The sequence below is a fragment of the Topomyia yanbarensis genome, chromosome 2 (assembly GCF_030247195.1).
Source record: "Topomyia yanbarensis strain Yona2022 chromosome 2, ASM3024719v1, whole genome shotgun sequence".
NCBI classification, from domain to species: Eukaryota; Metazoa; Arthropoda; class Insecta; order Diptera; family Culicidae; genus Topomyia; species Topomyia yanbarensis.
The window spans coordinates 136,774,065-136,790,616 of record NC_080671.1 but is presented as its reverse complement, the minus strand read 5'-3'; the positions used below and the strand labels follow the sequence as shown (position 1 = coordinate 136,790,616).

Below are 16,552 nucleotides of genomic sequence, written 5' to 3'. Positions count from 1 at the left end.
CCAACCAAAGTTGTCATCTGCTCTGTAGAGGCCAGTTTAGGTTAAATGTTGACATATTTTGCGTTTTCAAGCTTACATGAACAGCAAGAAGTATGTTCAGAGTAGTTTTGCTTGAAAAACCTAGTCAATATCCCAGTACAGCGATGAAAATGAATGGAAAATGATTGAACAGCTCGGCTGTTTGAATGAATGATGTAAACGAATAACTGCGAATTGAACATAGTAGGGCATGATTTGAGATTTGTTCTTCCATCAAGTTCAAAACAACCTGGTGAAAATTTGCAGCTCTGAATGTCACAGATTTTTTTCAAAATCTTTTATCACAGATTCTTTTTCACAGATGACAGATAATTTTCACAGATTTTTGGAAATATTGTTATTTTTCACAGATTTTTTGGAAATTTATCACAGATTTTCACAAATTGTTTTCCTGTTTGTGATCACAGATGGTAAAAAGATTTCTTTGGCCGAAACACAGATTTCAATGTAGCATCCCTGTTTCAGCAGTAGCACGGCATAAAATTATGCCGAATTACCTGCCTTCTCGAAGTTTTAAATTGTGTTTCTCCTGTAGTTGAAAAAATGGCAAATGACCTCCAGTGTGATCACTTCTCAAAATTATTCCAAATGTCCGTTATGACAAATGTCCGTTATGCCAAATGACCTTCAATGTGATAAATTCTCAAAATTATGCCAAATATCCGTTATGCCAAATGACCGTTATACCAAATGTCAGTTATGCCAAATGACCTGCTGTGATCAATTCTAAAAATTATGCTAAATGACCATTATGCCAAATGACCGTTATGCCAAATGTCCGTTATGCCAAATGTCCGTTATGTCAAATGACCTTATGCCAAATGACTATACCAATTAACCCAGACCCAGTGGTTACCGCCTAGGTACAATGCGAAACCTTCAAGATAAAGTAAGATATACCCAAAACGTCAAGGTTTCCGAGCAAAAACCAGTTTCGAAATCAATTTGAAGATGCAGTCTGCATGGGGAAATTAAATTTTTGTGCAAACCATATTAATGGAACTTAGAGGTGTGCGCCGCGCCGCCGATTTCAGGTAAAAATCGGCGGCGCGCCGGCGTCACGCCGATGTGCTTACTATTTTTACATGCAATCGTCGGCGTGGCGCGGCGGCGGCGGCGTGGCGCACACCTCTAAATGGAACATATTTGTTAAGGTGTCAGGTAATTTGGCATAAAGCCATTTGGCAGAAGCCCGTTCGACATGCAGTCGTTTGGCGTAAGTCATTTGGCATAGTCAACTGGCATAATGATCATTTGGCATAATGGCCATTTGGCATAACGGACGTTTGACATAATAGTCATTTGGCATAAGGGTCATTTGGCATAAGCACGATAAGGAAAGCGGCTTAGCTACATTAGACGATGGCAAATTTTTTTTTTATTTATGGCGTTGGAAGCGACGATACATCGCAAACAAACCTGTAATCTATTCGTTTACCCGGAATACTCAAACATAGGGGCTGTAGCTAGTTTAAGCACGACATTAGGCGGTTTAAATTTATTTAAATTTAAATTTATTTATAGTGTTGAAAGCGGCAATACTTTGCAAGCAACATGATTTTCTTGATTTTGTAATTAATATTCCGTCTAAACTATTCGTTTCAGAGCAGTGATTATGCCAAATAACCATCATGCCAAATGACCTTTATGCCAAATGACTTTTATGCTAAATGTCCATTATGCCAAATGTTATGCCAAATGAGTTATACCTAATGACCTTATGCCAAACGACCTTATACCAAATGACGTTATTCCAAATGGGGTACAATCATTTGTTAATTATTAGGAAAATGTCTGTTCTGTTAAGCATCAAAACCGCAATGAAAGTTCGCGACGTTTTGACTATTTGTTCGACAAGAGCTAAATATTTTCTGTCTCACATTGGGTCTCTATTTCTATGGATAAAATAAAAACTTTCAGCAGAGACATTATTATTGCAACACTTTTTGTGAATACGGCGATACTTTCAAATGTAAACAAAGGGAGTTTTACATACAGGCTCATGAAGCCTTCAAAGCGCAACAAATGAATCTACAAATCAGGATTTTACGATATTGTTGCAGTAACAAATACAACGTGTGGAACAATATATTTCCTAATTTAACCGTTATATGTCCGGCAGGGTGGTACCGGGTAGCATTTCAGATTTCAATCCATGAAATTCTAGTCTCCCTTTCCGACTGAAGATTGATACCTAGTGACATCTTAGAACGTCTCCAAAGAATCGAGCAAAGCAACGTATAATACAGTAAGATGGGCTTCAGGGAGGCCTTCTGTATTCTTCTACACCACAACAAGCCGACAAGGCACCTACTCATACTCATTGTTATGACATTTTTATCCGATTTGGGCACTAGGATGTTTTGGATGCAGGAGCTCATGCACTTTCAGACTCAGAAAAAAACGAATGAATTTAGGAGGTATGTAGCAATACAGATACTATTTGTGAATTTCAATGGGATACTGGCAATTCTAGGACGTACTTCAGAAGACGGCACCTCATGGTTATGGGATCATTGGATGGTTTAATCCCGGAAGACTTCACAATTTCAAGAGTGTTGATACACATATTGACAGTAAGTTCATATAAATTCTCCAATAGTATCCCAGTACTGTTTCATACCTCCGGACATCCGGATTACCGGGAACCAGACGAATTAAACTGGATCATTTTCAGTCTAAAAACGGATCAGTTCTAAATCTAAAACAAGCGTGTCCAAATCGGTAAAAATTGCTATAGATGTGGACTTTTCAATTTTCGGGTACCTTGTCGGTCTGTTAAAGGTGTTTTTTGTAGGACACGCAACAGTAAAAAAAATAAGGATAAAACGGTAGTTTTTAGGGAGATATTCTCGCGTACTTTTTGAAATGGACCTATGTGCAAAAGAGAGCATCTCTTTGTTTACTTTCTCTTTCGATTATCGCGGCTTTGCCACAAATCTTTCCAATAATGTTCCAATACACATTGGAAGAGCATGATTTCCACTAGCATATTATGCAAAGAGTTAAGCAGCAAATGCAAATGCGACCATGTTATTAGCCGAAGAGAAAGTAAACAAAGAGAGGCTCTCATTTGCACATAGGACCTTTTCAATAAGTTTGCTTGAATATTAAAAGCAAATCCAGAACTATTCATTGCCGATTTTCTTAGAATTACATCACTACTGATAGTATTGCCATATTCAAAAAAGTGTTGATTAGTTAGTAGGTTTCACTACATTCATTTTTCAATGCACTTACCGTTAGAAATTCCATCTTCATCTGTGGTTGAAAAACCTGCGAAAGTTTAAAAAAAAATTGGTCAGCCAATTTTGGAGGTTACAGGGAAATAGTACAATAGAAAAGAAACGTTCGAATGTCGTTGCACGTCGCGATGTAGAGTTACAAATTAGCTCGAGACTCCAAGATACCAGTGAACGATGATCTGGTCCAAATATTCAATGCCTAATCGAATCAAGTGTGGAAAAAGCATTTAGCGATATTTGGACCACTTTGCCTATTTTTTGAAATAAGTGTAATAGAAACATACCTTTATCTGTTATACATCCTTTCCAGTAATCGTTGAGTTAGGAACCTGTAAATGAAGAAATATATCCAAATTGTTAAGGATGATTTTTCTCATTATCTATGCTAGCAAATAATTGTGGACAATTGTTGCTGATTTTGCGAGAAAGAAATCTGAGTGTATTCAGACATCTTTGCAGATGATCATCGTTACTCTCGTCCAGTAGAAACAAACATTGACCGATGTATAGAAAGGTCAGCATTTACAAGTGATCTGGACAAATCAATAAAAAGCCATCACTACAACTATATTTAAAAACAAACTATCTGCATATGAGAACCTCTTTTGCTTGCTTTATTTTTCAATATTATTAAAATAGTTAAGGAGCATTTAAAAGCTATTGAGCAATTGACGGAAGAGGTGAACACTCATTTAGTTTTTTTTTAAATAGTTAATTTAACACATTTTTCGATCGTTACTCACCTCTAGAATAAGGATCTAGATCAGATATTCTACGCAACTGATCTGAAAGTATGTAAGGAAAAACAAAGTAATTATATTCAGAATAGTTACTAGACTATGGTATCCATCATGTATCCATATAAATAACAACAATCAGATGTGAATCTTCACGTTATGCCTTTTTTATTCACATTCTAGCGCGCAACAGAATCATTGCTGTGGATGTTGTTAATTTTGATGGTTATTAAATTTGCGCAAGCAGAAACACGTTGTAAAACGTGCATTCAAAATGGGGAGGGGGAGATAGAAACCAGCCCCAAAAACAAGCGTATCGCTCGACAGCCACATGTGCCTTGCCGTAACGGTTTATCGGTTAGACTTGGCGACACGTTCCAGTTCGTCCTTCTTCTTGATGGCGTACGAGTTAGAGGAACCCTAAACCAAAAAAAAATACAATTAGATGCCAGATTAGAGCACAAATGTTAAGAACTTCTCCAAACATCGCATACCTTAGCAGCGTTAATCAACTCATCAGCCAAGCATTCGGCAATAGTCTTGATGTTGCGGAAAGCAGCCTCGCGAGCACCGGTGCACAGAAGCCAGATAGCCTACAAAAATCAGAACGTTAAATTTGTATAGCCCCACTTTAGTCCTTTAGACAAAGGTAAAAAAATGTATTTGAGCAAAGGAGCACTCAACTAATACGGGAGCAGTCGAGCAATTTCCGTTGCTCAGCTTGGAGATTAATTTTCGATTCTAATGGAATTGAAAACGTCAATGTGATAGAAAAGATCGCTCAATATGCCTGCATAGAATCGGGAACTTAATTTTTCACGTAAAACTTAACCTCCACTTACCTGGTTCACGCGCCGCAGTGGGGAAACATCAACGGCCTGACGACGCACAGTACCGGCACGACCAATACGGGTCGAATCTTCACGTGGCCCCGAGTTGATTATGGCCTGCACCACAATCTGCAGCGGATTTTCCCCGGTTAGCAGATGCATAATTTCGAACGCATGGCGCACGATTCGGACAGCTTTCAGCTTTTTACCATTGTTGCGTCCCTTCATCATCAACGAATTGGTGAGACGCTCAACAATTGGGCACTGGGCCTTGCGGAACCGTTTAGCGGCATACCGACCAGCCGAATGGGGAAGATACTTGGCGTGCTTCTCCTTCACTGCGATGTAATCCGATACAGAAATGTCCGAAATGTGGATATCATCGCTACTCCAGCGTCCGAATAACTTAATGTCCGGGAGTTCCGCTGGCTGGACGACCGGTGCCTGATCGAATACCTGGGGCTGGACATTGTCGCCCTCAAAACTTTCAAACGCTTCAACCTCCGACATGAGTGCTGAGGAAAAAAACAATTAACGTTTCAATACATACTGGAATAAAACCATTAATAAACAGTACAGCTTTCGTTTCAACCAAGTTATTACAACAGCTATCACTTTATAACACTATTAAATTCTACTTTTTTAACAAGTTTAATTAGCACCATCAGCAAGAAATACAACACGTGTCTACGGCAGACACCGGGCAAATGAACGAATCGGTCGTACATAACCCTTGATATAGGCACACAAGGTGCTTCGGGGGGTACTATGAAGTAACCAGACGCGTAGTGATCCATGACTTTTAAACATATTTATAACCTTTATCGTTAACAATATTCACTCAAATAAAACAATTTTTACTTGGTCGCAACGAGCTGCAATATTCAAAATGATTGTACAAACAATCAACATCGATTTTAACAGTTAAAACTAAAAAGATATTCACTTATTTACGTTCTACACGTCCGTATTTGACAATGGCGAAAGCCGGAAAGAGGAAACGTCATTCTTTCAGCCCAACATGTTGGTAGCATTGCGGCCGAACTAAAACGTCAAACTGATCGAAATAAAAAGATGTGAGCAGTGCTCACAACCGTAAAGGTGCCCAGTAAAGTTGTACCGGTTGAATGCTGCACAGTAAAGTTCAGCCAGAAATGAACCGGAAATCTGGCTGGTTTCAGCTACTATTCCGGCTCCAGTGATACAACCGATTCTAGTTAGAATCGGTTATGTCACTGGAGCCGGAATACTAACTGGAACCAGCCGCAATTGCAGCTCATTTCCGGCTGAACTTTACTGGGTTGGTGGTTCATGATCGTATTCCAGGGGGCCCATATTATTGGCTCGAATCAAAACTCGTCGAAATGTCAATTGACGATAGGTTCATGGGCCCATATTATTGGCTCGAATCAAAACTCGTCGAAATGTCAATTGACGATGGGTTCATCCGGAGTGTTCATTAGTGTTTACATTTTACTAGCGTTGCCAATTTTATTTTGTGTCCAGCACCCAATGTGGCTGCGCCACATCGCTTTTGCGCGCGCTGTCCGACTTCGCTACCGCTCAGTCGGACTTAAACTAGGGATAGCCCCTATGTTTGAGTAAGCCGGGCAAACGAGTGGGTCACAGGTTCGCTTGCTTCCGACGGCGGGTCGGTGGCCACCTCGCCCGGCGGATCCTCAGCGGCTTTGCGCCGCTTCGGTTCCTAGGCCTCGGTTATGCGGCTAGGCCGCATCGAAATGGTACCCCTTGAACATTCTAACTTGAATCGGTTGTGTCACAGGAGCCGGAATACGAATTAGAACCAGCCAGCATTCCGGCTGAGTTAAACTGGGAAGTTTAGTAAAATTTAATCTGGAAATAAAATTTTTTTGGCAACGCTCCAGCACTCCGTTGATTTCACCACCTGGGCGCCAGGTTGACGATATGAAATGAACTTTGTTTACTTTCGACAAGTTTTGATTCGAGCCAACAACATCCAGCCTAGGTTCATCCGGAGTGTTCATTTGTGTTTACATTTTACTAGCGTTGCCAATTTTATTTTGTGCCCAGCACCCAATGTGGCTACGCCACATCGCTTTTGTGCGTGCTGTCCGACTTCGCTACCGCTCAGTCGTACTTAAACTAGGGATAGCCCCTATGTTTGAGTAAGCCGGGCAAACGAGTGGATCACAGGTTCGCTTGCTTCCGACGGTGGGTCGGTGGCCATCTCGCCCGGCGGATCCTCAGCGGTTCCTAGGCTTCCGTTATGCGGCGAAGTCGCATCGAAATGGTACCCCTTAAACATTATAACTAGAATCGGTTGTGTAACCGGAGCCGAAATGCGAATTAGAATCAGCCAGCATTCCGGCTGAGCTTAACTGGAAAGTTTAGTAAAATTTAATCTGGACATTAAAATTTTCTGGCAACGCTCCAGCACCCCGTTGAATGGCTGGATGTTGTTGGCTCGAATCAAAACTTGTCGAAAGTAAACAAAGTTCATTTCATATCGTCAACCTGGCGCCCAGGTGGTGAAATCAACGGGGTGCTGGAGCGTTGCCAAAAAAAATTTATTTCCAGATTAAATTTTACTAAACTTCCCAGTTTAACTCAGCCGAAATGCTGGCTGGATCTAATTCGTATTCCGGCTCCTGTGACACAACCGATTCAAGTTAGAATGTTTAAGGGGTACCATTTCGATGCGGCTTAGCCGCATAACCGAGGCCCGGGCGAGGTGGCCACCGACCCGCCGTCAGAAGCAAGCGAACCTGTGATCCACTCGTTTGCCCGGCTTACTCAAACATAGGGGCTATCCCTAGTTTAAGTACGACTGAGCGGTAGCGAAGTCGGACAGCACGCGCAAAAGCGATGTGGCGTAGCCACATTGGGTGCTGGCCACAAAATAAAATTGGCAACGCTAGCAAAAGGTAAACACAAATGAACACTCCGGATGAACCTATCGTCAATTGACATTTCGACGAGTTTTGATTCGAGCCAATAATATGGGCCCCGTTGAATTAGGTTTTACACCAACCGACATAACCCCACAATCTGAGACGGATGAACTCCCTTTGACAATTCCATATTAAATTTGCAAAAGGGCGAATAAGATTTGTAAACACACTTTTATTTTGATGGTTTCTCTTAATTTACTATAATTTCAAAGCAGAAAACAATTGAAAATTTACATTAACGCATATTTTTCATGAAATTCAACTCTGCAGCAGACCAATGAACGAAACAAGTTTACAAAAAACGCTTTCGCCCTTTTGACGAATTGATATTGAATTCTCGGTGGTTTGTTTATATAGGAGTTACGTGAGTTAGAATGTAACAGATGAGCACCCGTTGCATTCGCACTCACGCAACTGACATAGTAAACAAACCACCGAAAATTGTCAAACATGAACCTCATTCATCATGAGTTCATTCGCGTTCAATTCTAATGATTTCACCACCTGGGCGCCAGGTTGACGATATGAAATGAACTTTGTTTACTTTCGACAAGTTTTGATTCGAGCCAACAACATCCCAGTTAAACTCGTTCCGGAACCTGTTCGGATTTCTGAATGGAGTCATTATGGATTCCAAATCAAATGCAACAACCGATTCCGACTCAGAATCGGTTGTTGCATTTGATTTGGAATCCATACTGACTCCATTCAGTATTCCGAATGGTTTGACCGGGATCCAGCCTCCGGCTACAGTGACACAGCCCCAGTAAAGTTCTGCCGAAACTAGAATGGTTGTGCAACTGGACCCGGAATACTAACTGGAACCAGCTGGAATTCCGGCTCATTTCCGGCTGAACTTTACTGGGACCAATTCTAACCAGAATCGGTTGTGTCACCGGAGGCGGAATACGATCTAGAACTATCCAGCATTCCGGCTCATTTTCCGCCTGAACAACTGGGTGGGTGCTGGAGCCAATTAATATTTTTATGGGAACATTTGAAAAACATGTATGGCATCCCTGATTTAATTGTCAAAGTAAATTGGACATTCGGATTTTTTTTATGTTCCGTGCGGAGTTTCGGTTAAAAAGTGTCCATCCAGCAAATCACGATTGTATTTATTACTATTGTGTATCATAATGAAAGATAGATACTTCGGATAGCTCTTCAATTTAACCGATAATATCTGAAAAGTACGTATTGACATTGTTACTTGAAATGTTATTGGACGTAGCGAAATACTTTTAGATATACAATATATCTAAAAGTATTTCGCTACGTCCAATAACATTTCAAGTAACATTCCGTAATTTGTATTGTTATATTATCATTGTTACGAAAGCCTGTTAGTTTACACTGTATTTCAGGTCAAGGAAATAGTTTAGATGGTTTGACAATCGGATTATTATTAATTTATTAATCGAACGAGAGCCTGGTGGATAAACCTTTTGTCAGGACAAGGAGAAGTGTTATGGAAGGTTTTACATTAGAAAATTGATTAATAACAAACTAAAGAATCGGATCGTGGAACACTATACAATGGATCTTGTTTGTTGCATACCCTTCTGCCGGAACGCAAAGCCAGGTGCTGATCCAAACGTTGGTTTCCATCCGTTTCCACTAGATCCACAGCTGCGAAAAGTTTGGATGGAATTTGTTAGCGTTGATGCGTCTAAGTTTCGCTGGCGGGGAAAATATATCTGCTCAGAACACTTTCTACACTCGGAACTGATCGAGGAAAATGAGGTAAAGAAATTGTTGGAGGGAGGTGAGTAAGCCACTTTTATTGCGATAACATGTTTCAAAGCATACTTTTTTAGCTGTTCCAATGATATTTGCACCGGAAGGCGACGATGAAGATGATGTTTTTGAACGTGAAGATGTTATGGTAGCCAATAATTCAACATCTTATACCGCTCCTAGTTGCACGGAAACCAATTTTAATATGATCGATCAAGAGATAGAGCTACGAACTTTATTTTGTCGTATTTGTCTAAGGAAGCGGTCCGAATTGTTGCCGTTCAGCTCTAAGCTACATGATGCTACGCTCACTGAGATTATCTTTACTATTACTGGTCTGACGATTCAAACGGATATATTAGTTCCCACCAAAATCTGCACTAGCTGTGTTACCAAGTTAGATCTTGCATTCAGCGTAAGAATAGAGCTGATTCATAATGACAAGAAATTAAAAAATTTACTTAGAGCGCATCAGTTGGAGAATCACTACAAATACTATGACAAAAACAGTTTCGAAGCTAATAGCGAGAACGAAAACTATCTGGACAGTTTGATGATGACAGTGAAGAAAGACATGTCTGTTCGGGTAAATACTGATTAAATACATTTTATGTTGATTTGCTAATTGGTTTTCTATTTGGCAGCCGATAAATATTAATTTCATCAATCCTGCGCCATCGGGAAGAGTAATTAAGGTGGTCGACTTTGCAGACGTTAAAAAGGAACTAGTCGATCCGATGAAGTTGGATATGCAACCAACAGTGACAGAGGAGACCTTCGAAGAGGAACATTTGGTGGAAGAACATGGTCTTGACAGTATATCAGATACGATGTCTGAAAAAGAAACGACTGCAGAGCCTATTCATGTACCTCAAGTGAAAAGGTCAGATAGTCTGGTAGAACACGAGAATACAATTGATTTTTTTGAACAGCAAGATTCGGAAGATGAAGAAAATGGACCGAAGAAAAAGAAGTTTGTCTTCTCGTGGAAGGAATTGTATACACCAAAAGCAGCACCAAAACCAAAACGTAACATTGAACATAAACCAAAACCAGTGCTTATCCCTCATACATGTTATATTTGTGAAAGTTCATACAACGACGCCGATGAACTGGACACGCACTTGGAGGTTCACGTTGATATCGTTCCATTTACATGCAAGGAATGTAATACGGATGAATATCCTCAGGAGTTTAAATCGCTGTACGGCCTCAACAAGCATCTTCAGACACATCTTTATCCGTACAAGTGCAACTATTGTCCGATTCGGTGTATCAACGGCGATTCCTTTGCGCAGCATATAGAAAGTCATGAAGGCGCCCTGGGAGATGGCTTTACGTGCGATTTCTGTGGAAGGCATTTTACAAATAAAAAGTCTCTATCAACGCATCTTTCCAAGCATCGCGCCATGGCGGAAGGAACATTCACCTGCGAATATTGCAGCAAAAAGTTCAACTGCAATCCGTTACTTAAACGACATCTTCGCATTCATACTGGTGAAAAGCCGTTTGAGTGTAAAAAGTGCGGCAAACGATTCAACCATGAGGCCAATTTCCAGAACCATAAGCGTAGACACACCGGGGAGCGGGCTCATCATTGCACCGAGTGTGGCAAAAGTTTTGTCTGCGGTACCACACTTCGTTATCATATGGCTAATCACTTCCCAGGCGATCCACGATTCAGGAATCAGGCAAGAAGCCAGGAATCAAATCTAACAGATAACTCAACCAAAAACGCCAGAACCAACCGAGACACAACAGAGAACAGAGAATACATATGCGATTTCCCAAACTGCGACTTTGTGAGTAAGGTTTACCGGGTATATTTCTACCATAAGATGATGCATCAGAAAAGGTTTCAATGCGAATTTTGCGAAAAGCGATTCCCATTCAGATCGAGTCTCACTAGGCACACGATGATAATGCATGAGAACAAAGAACTTCTGAAAACCCATCGTTGCACGTATTGTTCGAAGATGTTCGACTGTCGACAAAAGCTCATAACCCATATCGACGCGCACGAGAACAATCGGAGACACAAGTGTAGATTTTGCGAAAAGAGCTTTGTGCAGAAGAATAACTGCACCTCGCACGAAAAAATCCACACAGGTGAACGGCCTCACGCGTGTCGGTTCTGTCCTGCTGCTTTTATTTCGTCTTCGGGCAGAAACAAGCACGAAAAAACTCACCTGGAAGCACATATGAATGAAAACGTTCCCAAAGTATCTCTAATCGAAAATTTAGAAGATCAAATCGAACACTGCGTAGATGTGCAGCAAGACGAACAGACGGGAGATATGGTGGAGTATACTCTTTAAAAGTTATAAAGTACATACGAAGGTGAGTTGAGTTCACCACAGGCGAAAATAAAAATAATCGAAGCGTATGGTTCATTCACGAGTTTTCCATCCCATGCTAGTTAGCCTTGATGTACACAGTAAACCCTGATCCCACATTCTGTTGACGAGCATGACCTGTTTCAATAAAGTTAGCGTGTAGGACAAAATATTCATTTATTTGTTTGTGTCTTCACCAACAGACCCCTGGTGTGGGACCCAATTGTGGTTACTTATGCCGTTTTTGCGTGACTCCGAAACTAAGTCATGTTCCCATCCCAACCTCTGTTAGTTCATACATTTTAACAGCAGTAGGCTTAGATCACACAACGTACTGAAACTGTCCAGATGACTTTGAAGAAATTCTTGTATCCGTCGGAAAATCTACATGTCGTTGGCGTAGAGCAGTAATTTGATATTGACATCTTTGAAATATTCTATTTTAACGCTTACACAGCCAGTGTTGAAAAGTATCCTGGGAAACACTGCAGTTATTCTGTTGTGTCAATATTAATATTTGAAGTATATATTAAAACGGCCGCAAATATTAAAACGGCATGGCCTACTGTGCAGAGTTGAATTTGAAGATGTTTCAAAATTAGACGGCAATTAAATTATTCATTTAATGAATAATTTAATTAACGATTTTGAATCTTAAAGAAGAAAGAAACGAAGACAACAAAGAAAGAAGAAACGAAGACAAGAGCCCAAAGTTTCAATGCAGGGGCCATCGGTTACTTTTTGAGTTTTTTTCAAATGGATTGATCGTTTTGTATTTGCCACTGTTATGTATTGTCGAATGACCCAGTAATAAGCGAGTACCACAGTGTACGCAAGTATGCGTGAGGATACGATGAAGTAAATAAATATATTACAGACGGTTGCTGGGCGATCGTTCTCAGTTTAGTGTACACCATCAAAACATACGCGTGTTACTCATTGAAGAGAACTGTCCCTCGGTTTCCATAATTTACAGTGGCGACGAGGTGAAAATATATTGAAAAAAATTTTAAGTGAAAGTGATTGCAAAAAAAAAAGAATTTAAAAGTGTTTTTCGCTTCTGATAGCGGGCGGCTGAAAGGAGTGAACAGCAAGGGAGCAAGTGATTTGCTGTGGAATAAGTGCCGGTAAAAATAGGTGCGATATTGCACACGGCAAAGGAAAGGCTTTGGTGTTCATTCTGTTGTGCTTGGTGTTGGTAGAGTTCTCATTCAGTGAGATCCCAACAATTTCGGACAGTTCAGCGCAGTGCTGCCAGTTTTACTGCAGTTCTGCTGGCTTGAGTCGTGCGAAAAGTTTGTCGAATATTGTGTCGGGCTGAAATTTTCGGCAGAATTCCATACTTTTTGTTCGTTGAGACGGGTGTCGAGTACGGTAAGGTACCATATACGGGACGGTGAGCGAAATAAATAAAAGAATATTTTGTTTTATTTTTTATTTTTGCGCTTGAAGTGTTTTATTTAGCACATTCGATATGGCTGAAGGTAGCAATGGTAAGGCCAACGTGTTGATTGGCACAATTGAACCGTTTGTGGTTGGTACTTCGTTCACCAATTATTCTGAACGGTTGGAATATTTGTTCCAAGTGAACGGGATTGACGATCCGGTGAAACAGAAAGCGCTCTTTGTCACGTTGAGTGGACCGGCAGTTTACGAGGAGCTTAAACTGTTGTATCCTTCAAAGGATGACCTTAAAAATGTTGGTTACGGTGATATTTCACAAAAGTTGCGTGAGCGTTTTGACAAGGTCGATTCAGACTTGATTCAGCGCTATAAATTTTATAACCGTGTGCAAGGACCAAACGAGAAGGCAGAGGATTTCGTGCTAGCTGTAAAATTACAGGCCGAATTCTGCGCGTTTGGCGAATTTCGCGAAACTGCCATCCGAGATAAACTTGTGATGGGAGTTTTCGATAAATCTTTGCAGGAAAAGCTACTGAATGAGGAAAACCCTAGTTTGGCAACGGTTGAAAGATTTATTGTGAACTGGGAGTTGGCTGGGTCACGGGCTCGAATGATCGGCGATCGACAAGGCCAAGTAGCTTCGGTAAAGCAACGTTTGGGTCGAAAAGAAACGTTCGACAGAAAGGTCAGCCGTGACAAGAGCAGGAGTCGTAGTCGCAGTGCTGTTTATAAACGGCAAGGGCGAAGTAGGAGTGGTGAGTTTCGACGAGCTGGACGGTATGCGGATAAAAAGTGCGATTTTTGCGGAATTAAGGGTCACATCAAGCGCACTTGTTTCAAGCGCATGCGACAGGAGCGGAATTCGGTAAAGTTTGTTGGTGATGACAAGAAAAAAGATTTGAGTTTTGGCGATGAGAAAATCGGCGAACTTTTCAACCGTTTGCGAGCTGATTTGGACAATCCTGAGAGCGATAGCGATTCAGGTGATTTTTTATGTATGAAAGTGTCGTCCATGAATAAAATAAGCGAACCATGCTTTTTGAAGTTACTTGTTCAAGACAAGCTGGTTAAAATGGAGGTTGACTGCGGTTCGGCTGTTTCTGTTATTGGTTCTATTTTATATGAGAAATTGTTTGACTTGCCATTACAGAAAACTAACAGGGAATTGGTGGTGGTGAATGGTTCGAAGCTGAATATATTAGGAAAACTTGACGTTATGGTTCGTTTTAGGACCATTGAACATGAATTGCCATTGTTTGTATTGGAGTGTAATTATGACTTTGTGCCATTAATGGGACGTAGATGGCTTGACGTATTCTATCCGGATTGGAAAGAATATTTTACAGGGGTTTCTCAGATTAACAATTTACATTTACCAAATCTAGCTGAGAATTTTTTGCTGGAAATAAAGCAAAAGTATTCTCAAGTATTTTCAAAGGATCTTACCTCGCCAATCATTGGTTTTGAGGCGGATCTTGTGTTGAAGGACAATACTCCTATTTTTAAACGAGCGTATGAAGTTCCATTCAGACTTAGGGAGAAAGTTATTGAGTATTTAGGAAAATTGGAGAAGGAAAATGTTATTACTCCTATTAAAACAAGTGAGTGGGCTTCTCCAGTCGTCGTTGTTCCCAAAAAGGATGGTGAGATTAGGTTGGTAATAGATTGTAAGGTGTCCATCAATAAATTAATTATTCCCAACAGCTATCCTTTACCTTTAGCGCAGGATATTTTCGCAGATTTAGCGGGCTGTAAAGTTTTCTGTGCCCTTGATTTGGAAGGAGCGTATACTCAACTTATGCTGTCAGAAAAATCCAGGAAGTTTGTGGTTATCAACACGATCAAGGGACTTTACACTTACAACAGGTTGCCTCAAGGAGCTTCATCGAGTGCGGCGATTTTTCAACAGGTGATGGACCAGGTGCTGGCTGGATTGAAACATATACGCTGCTATTTGGATGATGTACTCATAGCTGGAAAGGATTTAGACGACTGTCGTAAGAAAGTTTCTGCCGTTTTAGATAGGTTAGCTCAGGCAAACATTAAGGTGAATTGGAGTAAATGTAAGTTCTTCGTGTCATCTTTACCTTATCTAGGCCATATTATTTCGGAGAATGGGTTGCTTCCTTGTCCTGATAAACTAGCTACAATTAGAGAGGCTACAGTACCAAGGAATGTGACGGAGTTGAAGTCGTTTTTAGGGCTCGTAAATTATTATGGAAAGTTTGTTCCCCACTTGTCTTCGAAGATTAGTTGTTTGTATAGGCTTTTGAAGAAGGACGTGAAGTTCGTGTGGGATGAGAATAGTGACAAGGCTTTCGTTAGGTCTAAAAATGAGCTACTTAATGCTAATATTCTCGAGTTTTACGACCCTATGAAACCAATAGTAGTTGTTTCGGACGCTTCAGGTTATGGTCTAGGAGGAGTGATTGCACATGAGGTAAAGGGTGTGGAAAAACCTATCTCCTTTACTTCTTTCTCTTTGAATAAAGCTCAAATGAAGTATCCAATACTTCATTTAGAGGCTTTAGCATTGGTCTGCACTGTGAAGAAGTTTCACAAGTTTTTATATGGTCAGAGGTTTGTTGTTTATACTGATCACAAGCCTTTGGTTGGAATTTTCGGGAAAGCAGGGAAAAATGCTATCTTTGTAACCAGATTACAAAGATATATTTTGGAAATGGCTATTTATGATTTCAACATTATATATAGGCCGTCTGAAAAGATGGGAAACGCTGATTTCTGTTCGCGGTTTCCATTGAATCAGGCAGTTCCAGCACAGTTTGACAGAGAAACTGTCAAAAGTATTAATTTTAGCCAGGAATTTCCTGTAGATTTTTCTCAAGTTGCCAACGAGACTAGAGCCGACGAATTTTTACAACAAGTTGTTAAGTTTATGCAGAATGGTTGGCCAGAGAGAATAGACAAACGTTATGCACACATTTTCTCAAATCGTGTTGATTTGGAAATTGTCGGGGATTGTTTGTTATTTCAGGACAGGGTGTTGATTCCAAATTCCATGCATAGCGGGATTTTGAAATTATTACACGCCAATCATTCTGGAGTTGTGAAAATGAAACAATTAGCTCGTCGGGCAGTATTTTGGTTTGGAATTAACTCAGACATTGAAAAATATGTCGGTGATTGCGAATCTTGCAGGAGAATGGCTGTTGTTCCCAAACCAAAAGTAATTTCTGCGTGGATCCCTACTAAAAGACCATTTAGCAGAATTCATGCCGATTTCTTCCATTTTGAGCACAGAACATTTCTGTTGGTTATTGATAGCCA

General features: G+C 40.5%; 2 protein-coding genes across 5 annotated transcripts; one reads left to right on the top strand and one right to left on the bottom strand.

The window, feature by feature from the left end:
- Positions 1 to 4,166: 4,166 nt before the first annotated feature.
- On the bottom strand, positions 4,167 to 5,878 carry LOC131681474 (small ribosomal subunit protein uS7). 3 transcript variants are annotated; one of them, XM_058962282.1, is made up of 4 exons: positions 5,798 to 5,878; positions 4,864 to 5,366; positions 4,516 to 4,614; positions 4,167 to 4,441 (listed from the first exon to the last, which is right to left on the bottom strand). In XM_058962282.1, exons 2-4 carry the CDS (start codon positions 5,359 to 5,361, stop codon positions 4,373 to 4,375), a joined length of 666 nt encoding a protein of 221 aa, XP_058818265.1. In that variant the 5' UTR covers positions 5,362 to 5,366; positions 5,798 to 5,878; the 3' UTR covers positions 4,167 to 4,372. The 3 variants fall into 3 exon arrangements, with proteins under 3 accessions (XP_058818265.1, XP_058818266.1, XP_058818264.1); XM_058962283.1 differs by having other exon boundaries at positions 5,806 to 5,824; XM_058962281.1 differs by lacking the exon at positions 5,798 to 5,878 and adding an exon at positions 5,429 to 5,562.
- Positions 5,879 to 8,826: 2,948 nt separating this feature from the next.
- Positions 8,827 to 12,768, top strand: LOC131681473 (zinc finger protein 420-like). 2 transcript variants are annotated; one of them, XM_058962278.1, is made up of 4 exons: positions 8,827 to 8,977; positions 9,152 to 9,552; positions 9,605 to 10,110; positions 10,169 to 12,768. In XM_058962278.1, the coding sequence occupies exons 2-4, from the start codon at positions 9,324 to 9,326 to the stop codon at positions 11,840 to 11,842; spliced, it is 2,409 nt and encodes an 802-aa protein (XP_058818261.1). In that variant the 5' UTR covers positions 8,827 to 8,977; positions 9,152 to 9,323; the 3' UTR covers positions 11,843 to 12,768. The 2 variants fall into 2 exon arrangements, with proteins under 2 accessions (XP_058818261.1, XP_058818262.1); XM_058962279.1 differs by having other exon boundaries at positions 9,135 to 9,552.
- Positions 12,769 to 16,552: the final 3,784 nt, after the last annotated feature.